This window comes from Myotis davidii, unplaced genomic scaffold (genome assembly GCF_000327345.1).
Source record: "Myotis davidii unplaced genomic scaffold, ASM32734v1 scaffold523, whole genome shotgun sequence".
NCBI lineage: Eukaryota > Metazoa > Chordata > Mammalia > Chiroptera > Vespertilionidae > Myotis > Myotis davidii.
In genome coordinates this window covers 751,571-768,206 of record NW_006295054.1, presented here as the reverse complement: position 1 = coordinate 768,206, position 16,636 = coordinate 751,571, and the positions used below count along the sequence as shown (strand labels likewise).

The 16,636-nt window shown below is 47.0% G+C and overlaps 1 protein-coding gene across 1 annotated transcript in view; it reads right to left on the bottom strand.

Annotated features, from left to right (window-relative positions):
- Positions 1 to 382: 382 nt before the first annotated feature.
- The window catches only part of RASSF3 (Ras association domain family member 3), a 17,765-nt gene continuing 1,511 nt past the window's right edge, over positions 383 to 16,636 (bottom strand). The window contains exons 3-6 of the mRNA XM_006769619.2: positions 10,604 to 10,711; positions 7,557 to 7,794; positions 5,566 to 5,675; positions 383 to 2,969 (exon numbers count right to left, since the gene is read on the bottom strand). Of these exons, the coding sequence (XP_006769682.2) occupies positions 2,820 to 2,969; positions 5,566 to 5,675; positions 7,557 to 7,794; positions 10,604 to 10,711 (606 nt within the window). The 3' untranslated portion in view covers positions 383 to 2,819. The remainder of the gene's footprint in view (positions 2,970 to 5,565; positions 5,676 to 7,556; positions 7,795 to 10,603; positions 10,712 to 16,636) is intronic.

Here is a 16,636-nt window from a genome sequence, read left to right as displayed (position 1 = left end):
TAGGAGCCAGCAGTCCCAGATTGTGAGAGGGATGTCTGACTGCCAGTTTAGGCCCGATCTCTGTAAACTGGCAGTAGGACATCCTTCGAGGGGTCCCAGATTGGAGAGGGTGCAGGCCGGGCTGAGGAACACCCCCTCCCCAGTGCATGAATTTTGTGCACCGGGCCACTAGTGTATTATAAGGGCAGACACTCAGCTAGGGTTATTTTCCCCAATAAGACAAAGGAAAAATGACATTTGAGAGAACAGATATGTCCCACTCAAACCTAGTAAAAACTGTCACCCTCTAGCACGTGTCCCCATGTATATGTGAAAGACGCTTCTCCCACTCCTGTGACCTTCTTGTACCTGGTGCAGTACCTTAAGTAAAAACACACAAACGTCAACTGACAACATCAACTTTTAATAATGGAAACAAATTGCATTCCAAAAACAATTTAGGGAAGAAAAATGTCCCCTATAAAAATAAACTTACATTCCTCAAAATTATAAATATTATAACTTTTTATGTCTGCAATTTAAAATGCTCCCCTGCAATATTTCCCCCTTCATTTGACATCATTCCTGTACCATCACATAGTGAAGAGAAAAGAGTATTACAGCAAAGCTTAGATAATTTAACTTAAGAATTTGCACAATGATTTTTAAAAATCAGTGGCCTTACTGGCCCTTCTTTTACACATTAACCTCGCTGCAGTAACCAGTGTCTTGGAGAGAGCATCGATCTTCAAGAACAGTAAGAATTTTCCGAATTGCAACTTGTAGTGCACACGACAATAAACAGGGTCTGGATGATACAGGTGAGGGTGCCTATTTTAGACAATCTACTTCAAGTAAAAAAAAAAAATTCACAGATACCCATCAGCTACTACATTAGGTTCTAACAGTGTCTTAATCTGAGAAACAAATGCTTCACAAAATATAAGCTTACTGGGATGGGTAGAGAAAAGAGCAGGTGGTTGATAACACTATACTCAAACCCAAGCCACAGTCTGAATAGTAAAACCAGTATAAAAACCGTGAAGGCATTCCCTGAACAATAAAGTGTTGGGTGACAATGACACTAAAACCTCATCAATGCACTAAAAAGAAGTCACATGCAAAATTAAACAAGATGTGCCATACATATTTTATAGCTAGCTCTACTTTTTTTTTCCATCTTTCCTCGAAAAGCTTAGGAAGATACGATTGTCTCAGTAACGTGGGGCACAGCATTGCCAGCACTTCATCTGCCTCCGAGGGGGAGCTCTCTGACAGCCAGATGAGCCCCCGGGAGGGAAACAAATGCATTAAAAGGCACAGTTCCTGGAGAAGGCAAAGAGCTGAAGCACCCTGGAATTTCACAAAGAATCCAGTAGGTGTCACCAAAGCATCAACAATTCCTTGGGAATTTATAAAAACAAAAAAATATCTAGACAAAAAAAATAGACTGTAAATCCCTCTCTAGAACCACAGTACACCTTTCCCATTGTTTTCAGATTAATTGCTGCATAAAATGAGGGTATTTAACTTGCTTTAAGGAAGGCTTCTATTGCACATGCATTTCTTTGGTCGGAAGGAACATGCACTTTTGTTAAAATGTTTCCATAAATTGCCCCTCTGTGGTGCCAGGGAGGGCCCTCCCCCTTCTTGCTGTCGTCCTCCTCGGAACCGAGGTTCTGGTCGTATTGGGTCTTTGATCCATAGCCCTGTTCTCCACTACACAGAACGGACTTCCATTGGTAAGAGGAAAGGAGAAGGGAAAGGGAAGGAGGGAAAAGAAGGGGAGGGGAAGGGAAAGGGAAACGGAGGAGTGATTGTCACAAAGTGTGCAGTGAGCTCTCTCCTGAACAAATCTCCCAGCCAACCATCGGGAGAAACAGGGGCCCTGCCCAGACTCCTTTTCAGCTTTGAAAACAACCTCAGGGAAAAGCAGTAACTTAGCAGGAGTTACACACAGTCCCTGCTCCACCTGCCCAGGGAAGCTGCACCTTCCACTTGAAAAGGCAGAATCTGGGAAGGCAGGACCGGGAAGGCAGGCTCCCCTCCCCGGCTCTGGACCATTACCTGCCGGCATACAACAACGTTCCGGTCGGCCTCAGTCACCACCCTCCTCTTTGGTCTAGCTCTAGCTCCTACTTTCTTTGGTGCTGTTTCCATATTTTACTAAGAAACCAAGCAGTGCTACAGTGGGTCTAACACCTCAAAACTGAATGCTTTTAACTCCTTAACAAATACACCCTTTCTCTCTCCTCCATCAACTCATCACCCAAACCACCCTCACTCAGCTCCTCCAACTCCACTCAAGCCTTCTTCCCAACTTGCTCTTTACTTTCCTGAAATGTCAAGCTCCTCCAAAGTCCCTCCCAAATTCCTCAGAGTTCCCAGCTTCCTGTGCCTTTCATTCACATGGATGTTCCCTCTGATATTGAAAAAAAAAACAAAAACAAAAAAAACAGGTAGTTTCAACATAGGACAAGTATTCAGATAAGATTCCTTGTTAAGCTTTTTAAAAATCATTTGCACATCCTTAAGCTTAACATCATCATCAAATAATTAAAATAACAAAGAAGACGAGAAAACAAAACCCAGAGTCCATGCTTCCAAGCATCGCGGGGCCCAGCTCGCGGAGGGACACGCAGCTGTAACAGACAAGCTCGCGGGATCCCGGACAGAGGTCGCCAGGCGCAGGGGCTGCGGCCCGGGTTTGGAGAGCTAGCTCTAGAGATAAAAGGGGGAAGACCCTCGCATCACGGGGCCTGGAAACAGCCCTCCGAGAAGAGACTCGCTGCTGGTTTGTCCGCAGTCCCTGCGCGCCCTGAGCCTGCGTGAGCCGGCCTTTAACCGGGTTTCCACACCTCGCTGAGGGCCGCCTCCAGCTTCTGTCTGTAGGCCGTGTAGCGCCTCTTCAGGTTATACAGCTGCTCATCCTCTTCCTTGTCCAAGATACGCAAGAAATTCTGCAGTTCTGGAAGGCTGAAGGCTTCCCACTATGAGAGAAGGCAAAAACGAAAAATGCCAGGTGTTTCATCTGTCAGAACCAAGGATGCCGTCCATGAGCGCCCCTAGGTGTGGCGGGCCTCCCGCCTGGGCACTCACAGCCCGTGCCTCCAGTGCCTCGGTTCCCAAGAGCCTCACTCGTGACCAGCCCTGCCACGCCCACCCCACCCTGGCTGCTCCAAAGGCCCACATGGTCTCCCCTAAGGCCGGGACCTGCACAGCCCCACATCCATTAGACACGTTCCCTCCTGGCCTGGCCCCGGAGCATTAGCAACAACTCCACACGCCCTCCATCCTGCCACTGTCTTCTTCCTCTCCTCCCACAGTCAATGTGATCACTTCCCAAACAGTCCTCCCATCTGCGTGCTTTCTCCATCTCAACCGCCCCTTGTGGTGGCCACCGTCATCTCCTTCCCTGGCCTCCTCACTCCACTCCTCGCTCCCCAAATAGCCAGCCGGGAACGCAGAGGTCCCGCCCCCATCCGCGATGCCTGTCCATGGCTTGTTACCCCAGTCAACCATGGTCCAGAAACATTCAATGGAAATCATTCCCTCCTGGGAATCACTCAGTGGCTTCCCTCGGTTGCTTCCGCTCAGTGTGAAAGACCCTAACCTCTCTCACACTGTCCCCCTCACTTACTACCCCAAGTGGCTTGGCACATGTTTTCCCGTCCTCCACTTTGCCTGGCGAACTCCTACACAACCATCGAGTCTCGGCTTAAATGCCACTTGCTCTAAGAAGCCTTCCATGATTTCCTCCCTTCCTTTCCACCCAGGACTAAGTCTATTAGAAAGCTCTCACTGTGCACTGGTAACCCTGATCAAAAAAGATATAAAAATTATTATAATCATTTGCTGAGTATTCCTCTCACCTACACCAAGCTGTCATGCTTCTCACTATTTGGGCTTTGTCTCTTGCCCTCGAGGCTCTGCGTTCTGCTTCCCTAAAAGCACTGGGTACTTAGAAGGCACAAAATAAGTGTTTGTGGGGCTGTTTTTTATTTTTTCAGTAGAACAGTAAATATCAAGAAGGGTATCTGGCGTCACCTGGGAGGACTTTTCCAACCGGACATCCTCCCCTCCCAAAAGGGGCCCTGGGTCCTGGCTGCGATCTCTGCCACGGCTAGGAACAACTCCGATGAGAATTCCCAGGGGTATAGGGCAGGGAAAAGCCTGGAGAGAATCCAATACGGTGAACAGAGGGGGACAGAGTGAAACCACCCAGTGGCTCCATGACAGAAGGTCCCGGAGATGGAGATCATTATTAAAGAAAATGAGAAACATGGAACAGGAGAGTAAAACTTTCTACGCTAGAATATTCTGTTAAGTTTTAAAAATTAACATTTTACTTTTCCCGCATGTTCTCCAAAATAACATAAGCTCCTCCCTCTTCCTGACAGCTATGGATTTCTTCCCTCAGTTTAGCTAACCGTAACACTGAGAAATAAGAACACCATTCAGAAATCTAATAAAGCAATTCAGAGCGTTAAAGCACAATGTAAATTTCAAAACCATAACTCCCTCCCGCCAATAAATGTGGCTCTAATTGCACCACTATGTGCAGTATGTCAAGGCCCAATAGCCAGGAAAATAAGACACTAGCAAGACGAGGCTGACATGTCCGCTCACAGAGGACACGCTGCCACGTGTCAAACCAAAGCCACGCCCAGTTTTCTCCCCAGAAGACAGCGAAGTTTAAAACTTCAGAACATCAGAATCCAAAGAAACTTCAAAAGTGCCCAAATAAAGTTCCAATTCATATGGACGTAAACATACTATTTACAAAGCATATTTACATATGTTTCTAATTTGCAACTTAAAACCACCTTTTAAAGTCCTTAGTCCCACTTCTCAGATGTTAAAACTGAGAACTGAAAAGATCAGACTTAGCCAAGGTCGTGCTCCTAATCTAGCAGAGGTGGAGTCCTGGTTCCCTAACTTTTTAACCCAGAAACCCCATTCTCGCTGCATCACTAATTGGACAGGTCATACCATTTCCTGTTGCAGACAAAAGACTGGGACCCAGAGCCTGAGAGACTTGCTCAAGTGTCCTTTTAAAGGTGACATTTGATCTAGAAGGACAGTCCAAAGGCTTTCTCCTTCAACTGACTGGCCTAAATACAATCCTCCCTGGAGAGAAAATGGCAAATGATGGTACATACATAAACATAATTTCTTCATCATCTGGGCCAAGGGAAAAAAAAGATTCTACAAAGTTAAATGTCTTTCCTGGTAAAGAGATTGAATTCCCTTTGGAGTGAATTAGCCTGGAGACTTTGTTAGTAGCGAACATATGGAGAGTGTCAACTTTCAAAGTTGAGCTGGATTAGAGGAATTCAGAGGTGGAGGGGGCGAGAATGACTCTTTGGGTGGGGATCAGGTTAAAACTTTATTTCCTCCACCTCTGAAAACTACAGGCCAATATAACGAGTGTTGTAAAGAACTATAGATTTCTAACGATTCAAAAACACACAGGAAGCTGCCCTCCGCAGGACACCCCTCCCTCTTCCAATGGTAAACCCACTAGACTAGAGCAATAAAACAGGACCAGCTGGTGTGTAACGTTTAAAGCAGTAATGTACTTACCTCTCCAATTTCATGTTCACGGAGAACAAAACTAAGTGTGTCTGTTCTGGGCCCTGCTGCCAAGCGCAGGTACAGTGGATGCTCCCGGTCTGAGAGCTTGCAGGCGTAGACTGGGTGAGGAAACAGGAGCAAGTCACAACTGAGCACTGCATCATCCCCTGGGCCACACACCCCTCCCCACCCCTCCCCACCCCTCCCCCAGGTCAAGGCAACAGCCCCAAGTCACATCCTCCTCATCTTATTACCAATAGCCCACAGTGGGATGAAAGCTACACTATTTTCTTTGTAGCTGCACAATATAAACTGTGCCTTGATCAAAAAGGAAATAATTTTCAAGAATGAATTTAAATGGATAATCCTCCCCCAAATGGGCCAATAATTAATTCTGCTCCTCCCTTTAAAGAAGATAAGAAACTTCTTTAAAAAGGATCTGCAACCCCTTTAAAAACAATAAACAAATACCATCCAAAGAACATTAAGTCAGAGCTCCAGAAAACCTCTGCAGATTAATTTAATCTGCAACCACAGAGTTGGAATATGAGCTCGGGTGACTTTAAGCACAGCTAGATGCTCTCTCTCTCTCTCTCTCTCTCTCTCTCTCTCTCTCTCTCACACACACACACACAGTACTGGCATTGCCTGTAATGTTAAAAGATTTGCAGCCATGAAGGTAATATCTCAACAGGACTGCACAGCTGAAGTCCAGGTGAGCCAGCAAATAAGCTGGCAAGGTAAAAATGCCATCTGAGCTTATCTACATTCCTTTGGCACTTCGGGTACAACTGCACTGTCGGTGCTCATTTTCCTACAGAAGTGAACTTGCCCACTCACTGAGCCTGTAGCCTCGAGGGTGGGAACCTCAGTCCATTCATACCTGTATTCTGCAGGGCCCAGCCCGTGCATGGCATGTATTCCAAAAATGTGCGCACACTCAGCAACTAGCCGGGTTCCATCCTCATCTAACTGAGGGCATTCCTATCGTGTTAGTTATTATCTTTTTCTAGAGCAGCTTTAGGCTTTTCCCCAGAAAAACTAGAGAACATAAATGGTTGAGTTCTGCCTGACTGGCATGGCTCAGTGGTTGAGCAGTGACCTATGAACCAGGAGGTCACGGTTCGATTCCCAGTCAGGGCACATGCCCGGGTTGTGGGCCCAATCCCCAGTGTGGGGTGTGTAGGAGGCAGGTGATCGGTGATTCTCTCTCATCAATGATGTTTCTGTCTCTCTTCCTCTCCCTTCCTCTCTGAAATCAATAAAAATATATATTAAAAGTCTTTTAAATAAAAATGAATAAGTAGCTGAGTTCTCAGACACCATTTTCAAATTAATTACTTAAGTCAATCACTCAATCACTATTGTCCACAACTGGTATCAATTTCTGCCCGAGAACCTGGCCTGGAATATCTTATTCCATTTCACACAGAAATTTAATATTCTCCTTCTATCCACTGAATGTGGGTATTAAGTTCAGATTGTAAGTGCCTCTGGGGGACTGGGTGCCAAAATGCCCTTGCGTAATGTCTAGAGAGGCAAGCCAGGGAGAGAAGAGCTCGGCTGGCCATGCACGAGTCTGGATGTGCCATCAGACACACGGGCCTCCCCAGCCTCAGGGTCTCAGAACACAAGTCCACCAGGCACTCCCCGTTCAGCTGCACATCTCACGTGGGATGTGCTACTGCAGACTTCAAGCACGGGGCATGCTTTTTGTCCTAAAGAGCATTAAAATCAAAGTTACCGAAGAAAATCAAAGCCATCTCCCTGCACAGGAATGCTCATCACACGCGATGCCTGAGCTCGTGAGGTGCACACTGTCCAGCTCAAAACTACGGACAGCCAGCAAGCACAAGCCCAGGCCGTGACCACACGTCCTCCAGAACCTGCCCGGCTCTGACGCAACCGACAGCCACACCCACTAGCCCTCCTTCTGCCAATGAGCACAGGAGACATAAATAAAAGCAGAGACCGCGTTCATCCTACGCGTGGCCATGTACCTTGATCTTCCCGGTAACAACGCTTATAAAGTGCAAACTTGGCAGGGCTCTCGGTCACGAGGAACTTTTTGAGCAGGGCCTCGATCACCTCCCCCACGGTGTTGGTGCTGCTGATGTGCAGAGTGTTCATGCAGCCGCCGTTGCCGGGAGCGGGCCTTCCGGCGCTCGGAGCCGCCTGCGGGGGCTTGCAGAGCTCCATCTGCACCTTGATGAAGCCAGTGTAAGTCCCGTTCGGATTCTGAAGCGGGAAGAAAAGCGCACTCTTAGCTGCGCGGATGGCGGCTTGAGGGAAGGGTCAGATCCAAACAAAACAAGGAAGGCGCAGCACTCCTGCCCTTGCTCTTGCCGCGTACAGCTCTGTGGCCAGACTTCACTAGAGATCACTCCTGTGTGCATGACCCCTGGGGGAGGGTACAACCCCAGCTAAGTGCTTCCAGAGGCAAGGTCTGCAGGGCAGATGTGGCGACAGGAGACGCCTCCTGACACAGTGCCGACTGAAGCTGCACGGGGCCTCGGCGAGGGTACAGCCCGTGGAGCGGATGCTGGCCAAACCACAGGGCTCCGTAAGGCCCGGGGCACAGGTCTAGAGGCTAACGCACGAAGAAGACATCTGTAATCGATGACCAGCTATTACACAGAAAAGGAAGGTCACAAGCAGGGCTTTGAAATACCTAAGTCGACAAGGAGCAGGCAGGAAGGAAACAAGCTCTTCTCCAGGCCCCTGGCTGTTAGACATGTACTGGTTAGCAATTTCACTGAAACTCTTACACAAGTACATCCCGTGGAGCACAGGGTACCTGATGGGCTTCAGGCACCTCAAGCAACAATATTTTTAAAATAAATCCAAGCTATAGTGTGAACTACAGATATAAGCACTTGTCTTTTTTTTATTTAACATGGTATTTATGTCTCCTTTTATATATACATATATTTTTACTAGCTTTAGTGAGGTTATAACTTTTATACAAAAAAACCCCTGAATATGTTTAATATGCATAATTTGATAGGAGTTTTAGCACCTATCTTAACTTATGGTAGAATTACTATTTTTTAATTGCCAAAAATGGTAATAATGGTCTTGTTTTCACTTTCTATTTTACATTCAGCATATTAAAAAAAATTTATTGTAATGTTTTATTTAAATAAATTATCAGGTGTTACGTATAAATGACAGTTAAAGTAGGACATTAAACAAAACTCCTTTTTGGCCCACTGGAGGTCTGGTGCACGACATTCATGCACTGGAGGGGGGGGGGCGTTTAGCCGACACTCTATTCACTGAGCCAAACCGGTTACGGCCCCACGGACATTCTTTATGCTTCTGTGAGGCTCCTGCCACCGCCACTGCACTCACCAGCCACAAGACCAGCTTCTGGCTGAATGATGCTCCCCCTTGTGGGAGTGCACTGACCACCAGGGGGCAGCTCCTGTGTTGAGCGTCTGTCCCCTGGTGGTCAGTGTGAGTCGTTCCACCATCCGGTCGATTTGCATATTAGGGTTTTATTATATAGGATTATTTTCCTTCCTTTCCACAGGATCACTTTACAATACTAATTCACTTGTTCAGTCTTATGGAAAGTAGTATACAACCCTCAAAATTTTCATCTTGAAACATGGAAATTTGCATGTTTTAATTAAACTCCACAGAAGGTGGGGGTGGAATTTCTCTACTTGGATGAAAACTGTTTGAAAAACTAGAGCATCGCCGTAACCAGTTCGGCTCAGTGGATGGAGCATCGGCCTGCGGACTGAAAGGTCCCAGGTTCGATTCCGGTCAGGGGCATGTGCCTTGGTTGCGGGCACGTCCCCAGTGGGGGGTGTGCAGGAGGCGGCTGATCGATGTTTCTCTCTCATCGATGTTTCTGGCTTTCTATCCCTCTCCTTCTCTGTAAAGATTCAATAAAATATATTTTAAAAAAAGAAAAGAAAAAGGAGAACATCACGGTGGGAGTGATGAAGAGTAGCCTTGAGTCCATTTGCCCCTCTCTCCTTTTTGGCAGAGTCCCACTAGGGAGGGATCTTTTATCACAAGGGTTTATATTTAAAAGCTCCTCCCCTGGGGTCACAGAACTCAGTAGGGCCTGTTCTAAACGGGTCACCCTGTCCTTTGCTGAACTCTTGTCAGCTCAGTCAACAGACTGAGAGGCAGGGGTCCAAGGGCCCTGGAAATGGGCACCGAGGGATGGCTGGTGCCGTGAGGAGAGTCCCCAAGGGGGTGGGGGTGGGGGGATAGATGCCAGTCCGAGTTAAAGGAGCAGGAATACTCCAGCTTGGTAGTCAGCGCTCCTTTCCTCTCCAAGCCCTGTGCTCCCCTCCGAGCTCCACAGAGTGAGGGCACACTGTTGCAGAAGCCTGAATCAACAACACACAGGGAGCGGATACTACATACCTCATCTTATTCTTGACAACCAGCTGTGAAAAGTCTGAGCTCAATTAGATTCCAATCCATTGGCACAAACCCTTTTCCTGAATCTTCCAAATTTATTTGCACAAGATAAACGTATGTAGGGCCTCATTAGAACCTGAGTTACCGCCTATATGTTAAACAGGCAAAGATTACACTCACTGCTCTAAGTCCTTTGGAGGGGCACAAAATCTTTTAAAATAAAATTTAACTTCATTTAACTGATTTTGAGATAAAGCTACTTCAAAATAATTTGAAAGACGCGGAAACATTTTCCTGTTCTATATACCTGGACCATTAACCTTCTGCAACTGTGACTCAGAGACTTTAAAACAGCGGTTCTCAACCTGTGGGTCGTGACCCCTTTGGGGGTCGAAAGACCCTTTCACAGGGGTCGCCTAAGACCATCAGAAAACACATATATAATTACATATTGTTTTTGTGATTAATCACTATGCTTTAATTATGTTCAATTTGTAACAATGAAATTGGGGGTCACCACAAAATGAGGAACTGTATTAAAGGGTCACAGCATTAGGAAGGTTGAGAACCACTGCTTTAAAACATACAGATGGATTGTAACAGCAACAGCTCATACTTGTTTTTTACCTCTGTCAACCTAAAGTGTATCAGGGGTGCTTACCAAGGTCATCTTCAACTTGTCTGTGACTGCTAAATTGTATTTATGAATTTTCTCTTGGATTTCCTCTTTGCTGAGGTAATTGTGGGTTTCCTTCTCTTTCTCCACATCCTAGAAGAAAAACAAGCCATGCCACACATGAGCAATCAGAGAAAAAAAATGCAGATAAGTCAGAATTCTTGACACATGAGACCATTATGACCAACTGTGGGGCACTTTACCTTGAAACACTCTCTCTCTCTCTTTCTCTCTCTCTCTCAACACTTTCTCCCCCTCTCACTTTCAAACTCTCACCCACCAACTACGGTTCTCATTCCTTCAGTCTTCCTGAGGGATATATCAAAAACTAATTTGTCAGCAGCTAAAAGCAACACTTCATTAAATATTGTTTTGCAAAACTGTCTTTGCTAATTTTCCCTTCTGCAAAAACACCATTCCCTAAAAGTACCTGCTAGATTGCCTATTTCAATTTTAAACACTATTTAAAGACATATCAAAATCTTCTCTTTAGCAAGTTTTATGACCTTTATGATCTTACAGCTTAATTGTACAATAGTTAATAAAAGTTGGCATTAATCACCAACCTGTCACATTATATACAATTACCAGAAGGAAATTTATTTTCCAAACAAATCCTTATGTCAAGATACAAGTAGCCAGACTTCCCCTACCCGCCCACTCTCATCCCCTACCTTACCTCCCCACTCACTCCCTGCAGGGACAATACCAGTTAAATACTCTCATCCCTGCTGAAGAATTCACTAGTCATTTATTGTCTCAAAGAGCTCAGCCAGGGTACTTGTATGACTATGCAAAGGCTCCCATGTGATCGCAGTTGGCCAAGCTCTTGTGACCCCTTGAAGCCAGGTATATCGGGCCTCTGACTTGTTTAACCAAGTAGGTATTATTTAACCACGTAGGTGTTATTATTCCAGTTTCCCAACAAGTTAACCAGGTAGGTGTTATTACTGCAGTTTCCAGATGAGATCAAGTTCTAAGAAGTAAATTAACCTGCCAATAGGAACTAACTATTCTGTGGAAGTGATGGAACTTATCTGAAGCCGGATCCCAGAGTAACTCCAAACGTTTACTGAAACACTAAGTACTTCCACAGGGTGTCCTCATTTGATCCTCCGGACAAAGAACTAATTAGCACCCCCGCGTTACAGACAGGGACACTGAGACTTACGGAAGTCAGGTGGCTTGTCTGGGGTAACCCAACTAGTTAAGGGACCATGCTCAATTTTAATCCAGGTCCTCTGTGCTGTTTCCACGGCCCGAACAGGTGCCCACTGTTCCCACATGGGTGTTCGAAAACTTAAAGGCTGCATAATCACATCCGAACCACAGTAGCAACTCAGACAAGATGAAGGGACCTAGCCATCTCCCAGACAAAAAAAGGAAGAGCACTTAAAATCGAATGATTTATTCCCCCCAATTAAACCTTTGAAGAGGGGCCACTGTCCCAGCCGAATCCACCACACCGTCCTCACGCTGGAGACTACCCTAGCAGGCACTTGTCCCACCGCTGCCTGGGAGCTAGAGTTCCACACACACACGGATCACGCACACGGATCACACACGGATGGGCTAGGGCCGAACTTGCACAGATGCTGTTAAGACGTAAAGTGGCTCCTGCTCCGTTCAGACCCTGAGAGGGCGTGCTGACTATAAATTATCTCAGGAACTTCTCAGTGTCAGCATTGTCCTGGCGGCCTGAGTTGGCTAACAAATACCAAGGCAGAATGGTCCTCCACTCATTTCAGGGACCGGCCTCGAATTCCCCTGGGAGCATTCTATCTGCCAGTGTAAAACCCCAAAGCAATCTTATTTTTTGGTGTCACTGGTTAGGGGAAAAAAAGAAAGGGTGTATATTAAAATAACTTTCCAGAAACTTCGATGAGTATTTCCCAAGGAAACTTAAAGCCAGCAGCGGACACTGGTTTCTTTAATGTCAGAACTGGAGAAACTCCTGATTTGGGAAACCTCCAAACTGTTTCCCCCTTAAAGGAGACCCCCTTCCTCTCAGACAAGGAGGAACCCACACATGCCCTCCTCCAAATGCAAGGCCTTTAGGAATGCACCTGTCTTAGCAGGAAGGAGGAGGAACCTGGAAACCAGTGCGAGAAGGTAGGTACAGGGGTACCCAGAGTGAAAGCAAGGAGAGGGTTAAGAACAACCTGTGCGGAGGGCGTGCACCAGATAAAACAGTATAAACATTAATCTTTAATTACGGCAGTGAGGAGAGGAAATGGCATGGGGCGCAGCCGTCTGGGAACCCATCGCTTGTTGTTCTTGGCAGCCGGGAGGTATGATGCCACGCCTGAGGGTGTCGATTGGGAAGCTGAAGTCGTCTTTTTCATAAGCCACTTTTATATTCCCCAAACCCTCCAGCTTCTCAGAGGGGGAGTTCTTCCATGCAAAATTATAAACCCTAGACTCTTCTCTCATGTTTTCATCCAGCAAGCCCTTGAGGGCTGCTCTTGGGTTAGCTTTAGTTCCTGGGTGGGGTCACATGGCTGTTTTTTCCACACACACACTCCTCCCCTCCCCCGCCCCCCAAACATTCTCAAAAGGACACACCCTGCCTCACAGATACCTGGAAATCCCTATGCAGTGTGGCCCAATCTCATGTTAAAACGGCTCAGAAGATTTTCCAAGAATATCTATCTAAGGACATGCGCAAAGGGTCTGAGAATTATTTATACTCATTGCAAACTTCTCTGTAATTCTGAAATTATGTCAAAACTTAAAAAAATTTAAAGTTAACAATATAACCGCAAAAAAACCCAAAAATACAAAGCGACTGTGTTGAAGAGCGCAAACGAGCGAGCGAGAAGATGAACGTGTCCCTACCACTCCCTCTGTTTTAGACTCCTGAAGGCACGTGGACCTTGGCTGACACATCACGAGGTCTGAGTCACAGGCCCGCCATGTTCCAGCTGTGTGACTAAAGGCAAGTTATTCAACCTCTCTGAGCCTCAGTTTTCTCATCTCATTAAAATGTACAAACCAATACACACTTTATAGGACTGTTATGAAAATACAATACCATCTGTTATTCAACAAATCTTTATTGAGTGCCTGCTGGAGCCTGGCTCTGTGCCAGGCACGTAAGGCTGGGAAGACAGTTGTGGTCCCTGCCGTTCTTGGCTGACAGCCTACTAAAGTTTGTCCTGCTTCCCCCACCCCACCCCTTTTTGGGTTTTCCTCCCCTTTGGTCTTTTGGTTTTTATGGGGGGTTTTTGCATCACAGACCTCTTTATGAAATAAAGCTACTGACCTTTCTTTTAAAACTCGAGGCCTGGTGCATGAAATTTGTGCACTAGGGGGTGGGGGTGTGCAGCTGGCCCCGCCCCCGCCACTGCTTGCCTTTTGTACAGGGCTGCTCCACCCCGCCCCCGTCACCAGTCGCCTCCCTCTGCGGGCGACAGGCGCAGGGTGCAATCACTTGGCTGGCCTGGGCCTCCCTCTGTGGGGTGATCGCTGGCAGGCCCTGCACACCCGCCATGGCTTCACTGGCCAGTGGCCTGGGCCTCCCTCTGCAGGGCGATTGTGGGGCAATGACAGGGTCCTTGACCAATCACATCGCACCCACCTTGGCTGGCCTGGCAGCAGTGCGTGTCATAGCATGGTCATCTGGAAGGTCATCCAGACAGTCGTTCTGCTGGTCGATTTGCATATTATGCTTTTATTATTATAGATATTGAACGCTTCATGAGTTTGTGTGTCATCCTTGCGCAAAGGCCATGCTATTCTCCGTAGCATCCCAATTTTAGTGTATGTGCTGCCAAGGAGAGCATTTCTGACCCTTTTATAAAAAAATGCAAATAGCCTCAGTTCTCCAATTGAGTGCTTGGTGACGAGGGCGAGGCAGACAATCAGTGGTGTCTTCATCTCTCCATGGTGGTCCCACAGCTCTCACGGGTGCTGCTCTAACCCTGGCCAGCTTTAGGGTCCAGCCCACGTCAGTGGAGAAGAGCAAATGTACTAGGCCAACAGGTGCTTGTGCTTTCTCTAAGGGAGGCTAGATTCCAAACTCATGGATTCCTACTTTCCATCTCATTTCCAGTTGGGGAAATAGGCAGTCACCTATTGATGTCTCAAACTGGTACCTGGTGCAATACAGACAGGACATGTGCCAGTCTTTATTGTGCACCCTGCATCCTAAGACTGCACTTCCTGCGAGCAGTGGGCCCTCACTGCAAATGGAATTCAGGGACAGCTTGATCGGAACGGAGTCTTAGTAATGATGTCATTAGAAGGCTTCCTTCCAGGCTCTGTTCCAACAGACACCCTAAAGTAGCAAGGACCGCCCTGACCGGTTTGGCTCAGTGGATAGAGCGTCGGCCTGCGGACTGAGGGGTCCAGGGTTCGATTCCAGTCAAGGGCATGTACCTTGGTTGCAGGCACATCCCCAGTAGGGGCTGTGCAGGAAGCAACTGATTGATGTTTCTCTCTCTTTGATGTTTCTAACTCTCTACTCCTTTCCCTTCCTCTCTGCAAAAAATCAATAAAATATATATTTAAAGTAGCAAGGACCGAACCAAAACAGAAAAATCTTCCCCGGGGAGAAACCTCTCCCTCCATTGAAGTCAGGGAGGGACCTCCGAGCAAACAGGACAGGTCCGCACTGAGCGCGGTATTAAGCCAGTGATTTCCAGGAGCTTGAGAGCAAGCTGTTTGGGGACTCAAAAAGAAACCTTCAACAAGTCAAGTTAAACACTCCTGAATTAGATTTAAAATATGATTAGCAGGAAAAAAGCTGTCCTGACATGTATTTCAGATGTGGAAACCCTGTGATGAATACAGGAAGGGCTGTCACACAGAGCTAAACCGGCAAAGCCCCAAGAGGGTATGTTAGGCTGGGAGCTCGCTTTGCTCAGCGTTTCATGACTGTGTGTGGGCAGGGCCGTGGCGGACAGGTGTGTACGTCCAGTCATGATGTCTGCCAGACGTTCTTCACTTTCGGTGCCATAAGATTTTTATTTTATTTTGTTGCATTTAAAATAGTTTTATTTCCACAATTCTGGTACCATGAGATGTTAAATGGGTAGGGGCAATGAGGGGCCCAGAAAGTTCCCCCGGGTAAGGCTCTGCATCGTGGTACGCACCAGCACTTGTGTGTCCGCAGTGATGGAAACCTGCGCTGTCCCACATGTGGCGCGAGGTGCTTGACCGGACAGTGTGAACGAGAATGTAGTGTGCACAGGTGTAATGCAGAACGAGGAAGGAGAAACCCAGAAGAAAGCAACATCAAATACTATGTTAAGTGGAAAGACACTGTTCTAGCCCCAGCCGGGCAGCTCGGTGGGTTGGAGTGTTGTCCCATACACCAAAGGTTCCAGGTTCGATCCCTGGTCAGGACATGTACAGGAGGCAGCCGATCAATGTTTCTCTCTCTCATCAATAAACATACCCTTGGGTGAGGATTAAAAACAACAACAAAAAAAGACAACTGTGCTAGAGCCACAAGATTCTATTCCTCAAGGGAAGAAATCAGAACAGTTGTTTCTGGGGTGCAGGGTGCTGCTGTCCTGACCTTAAAAGCACATGTGCTGCTGGCTGCTGGGTTCTCACGGACCAGCACTGACCGCGGCCGGTGCCATGTCGAGAGACGCTTATCTTGGTGTCCAGCCATGGCAGCTGATTCATCCTGTCCACTCTAGGGTGTTCTGCCCTGCCAGAGGGGAAGGGTTTTTTTAAAGGCAGGATGTAGAGAGCTGGGGTTCTATTTCTATTAATGTGAGGAGTCAGAGATTCGTCTTGCCCAAATTCAGCTTGTCAGCAACTCTTCTTTGCAGCCATATAAGATGTTTGCTGTTCATATTTCCAACAGCAAAGAAAAAGGAAGGGAGGAATGTCACAGCCCTCTCATCCTCCTTCAACTAAGAGAGCATCGCTGTCATGTCAGGTAGAAAAGGTGAATGGGAAAATGGAGGGCAGTGCACACAACACAGAAAGCACCACGTTCCCAGAGTGTTCTACAGACAGAAAGGGCACTCCCCACCTCCCTTCCCAAAGTTCTTTTCTTAA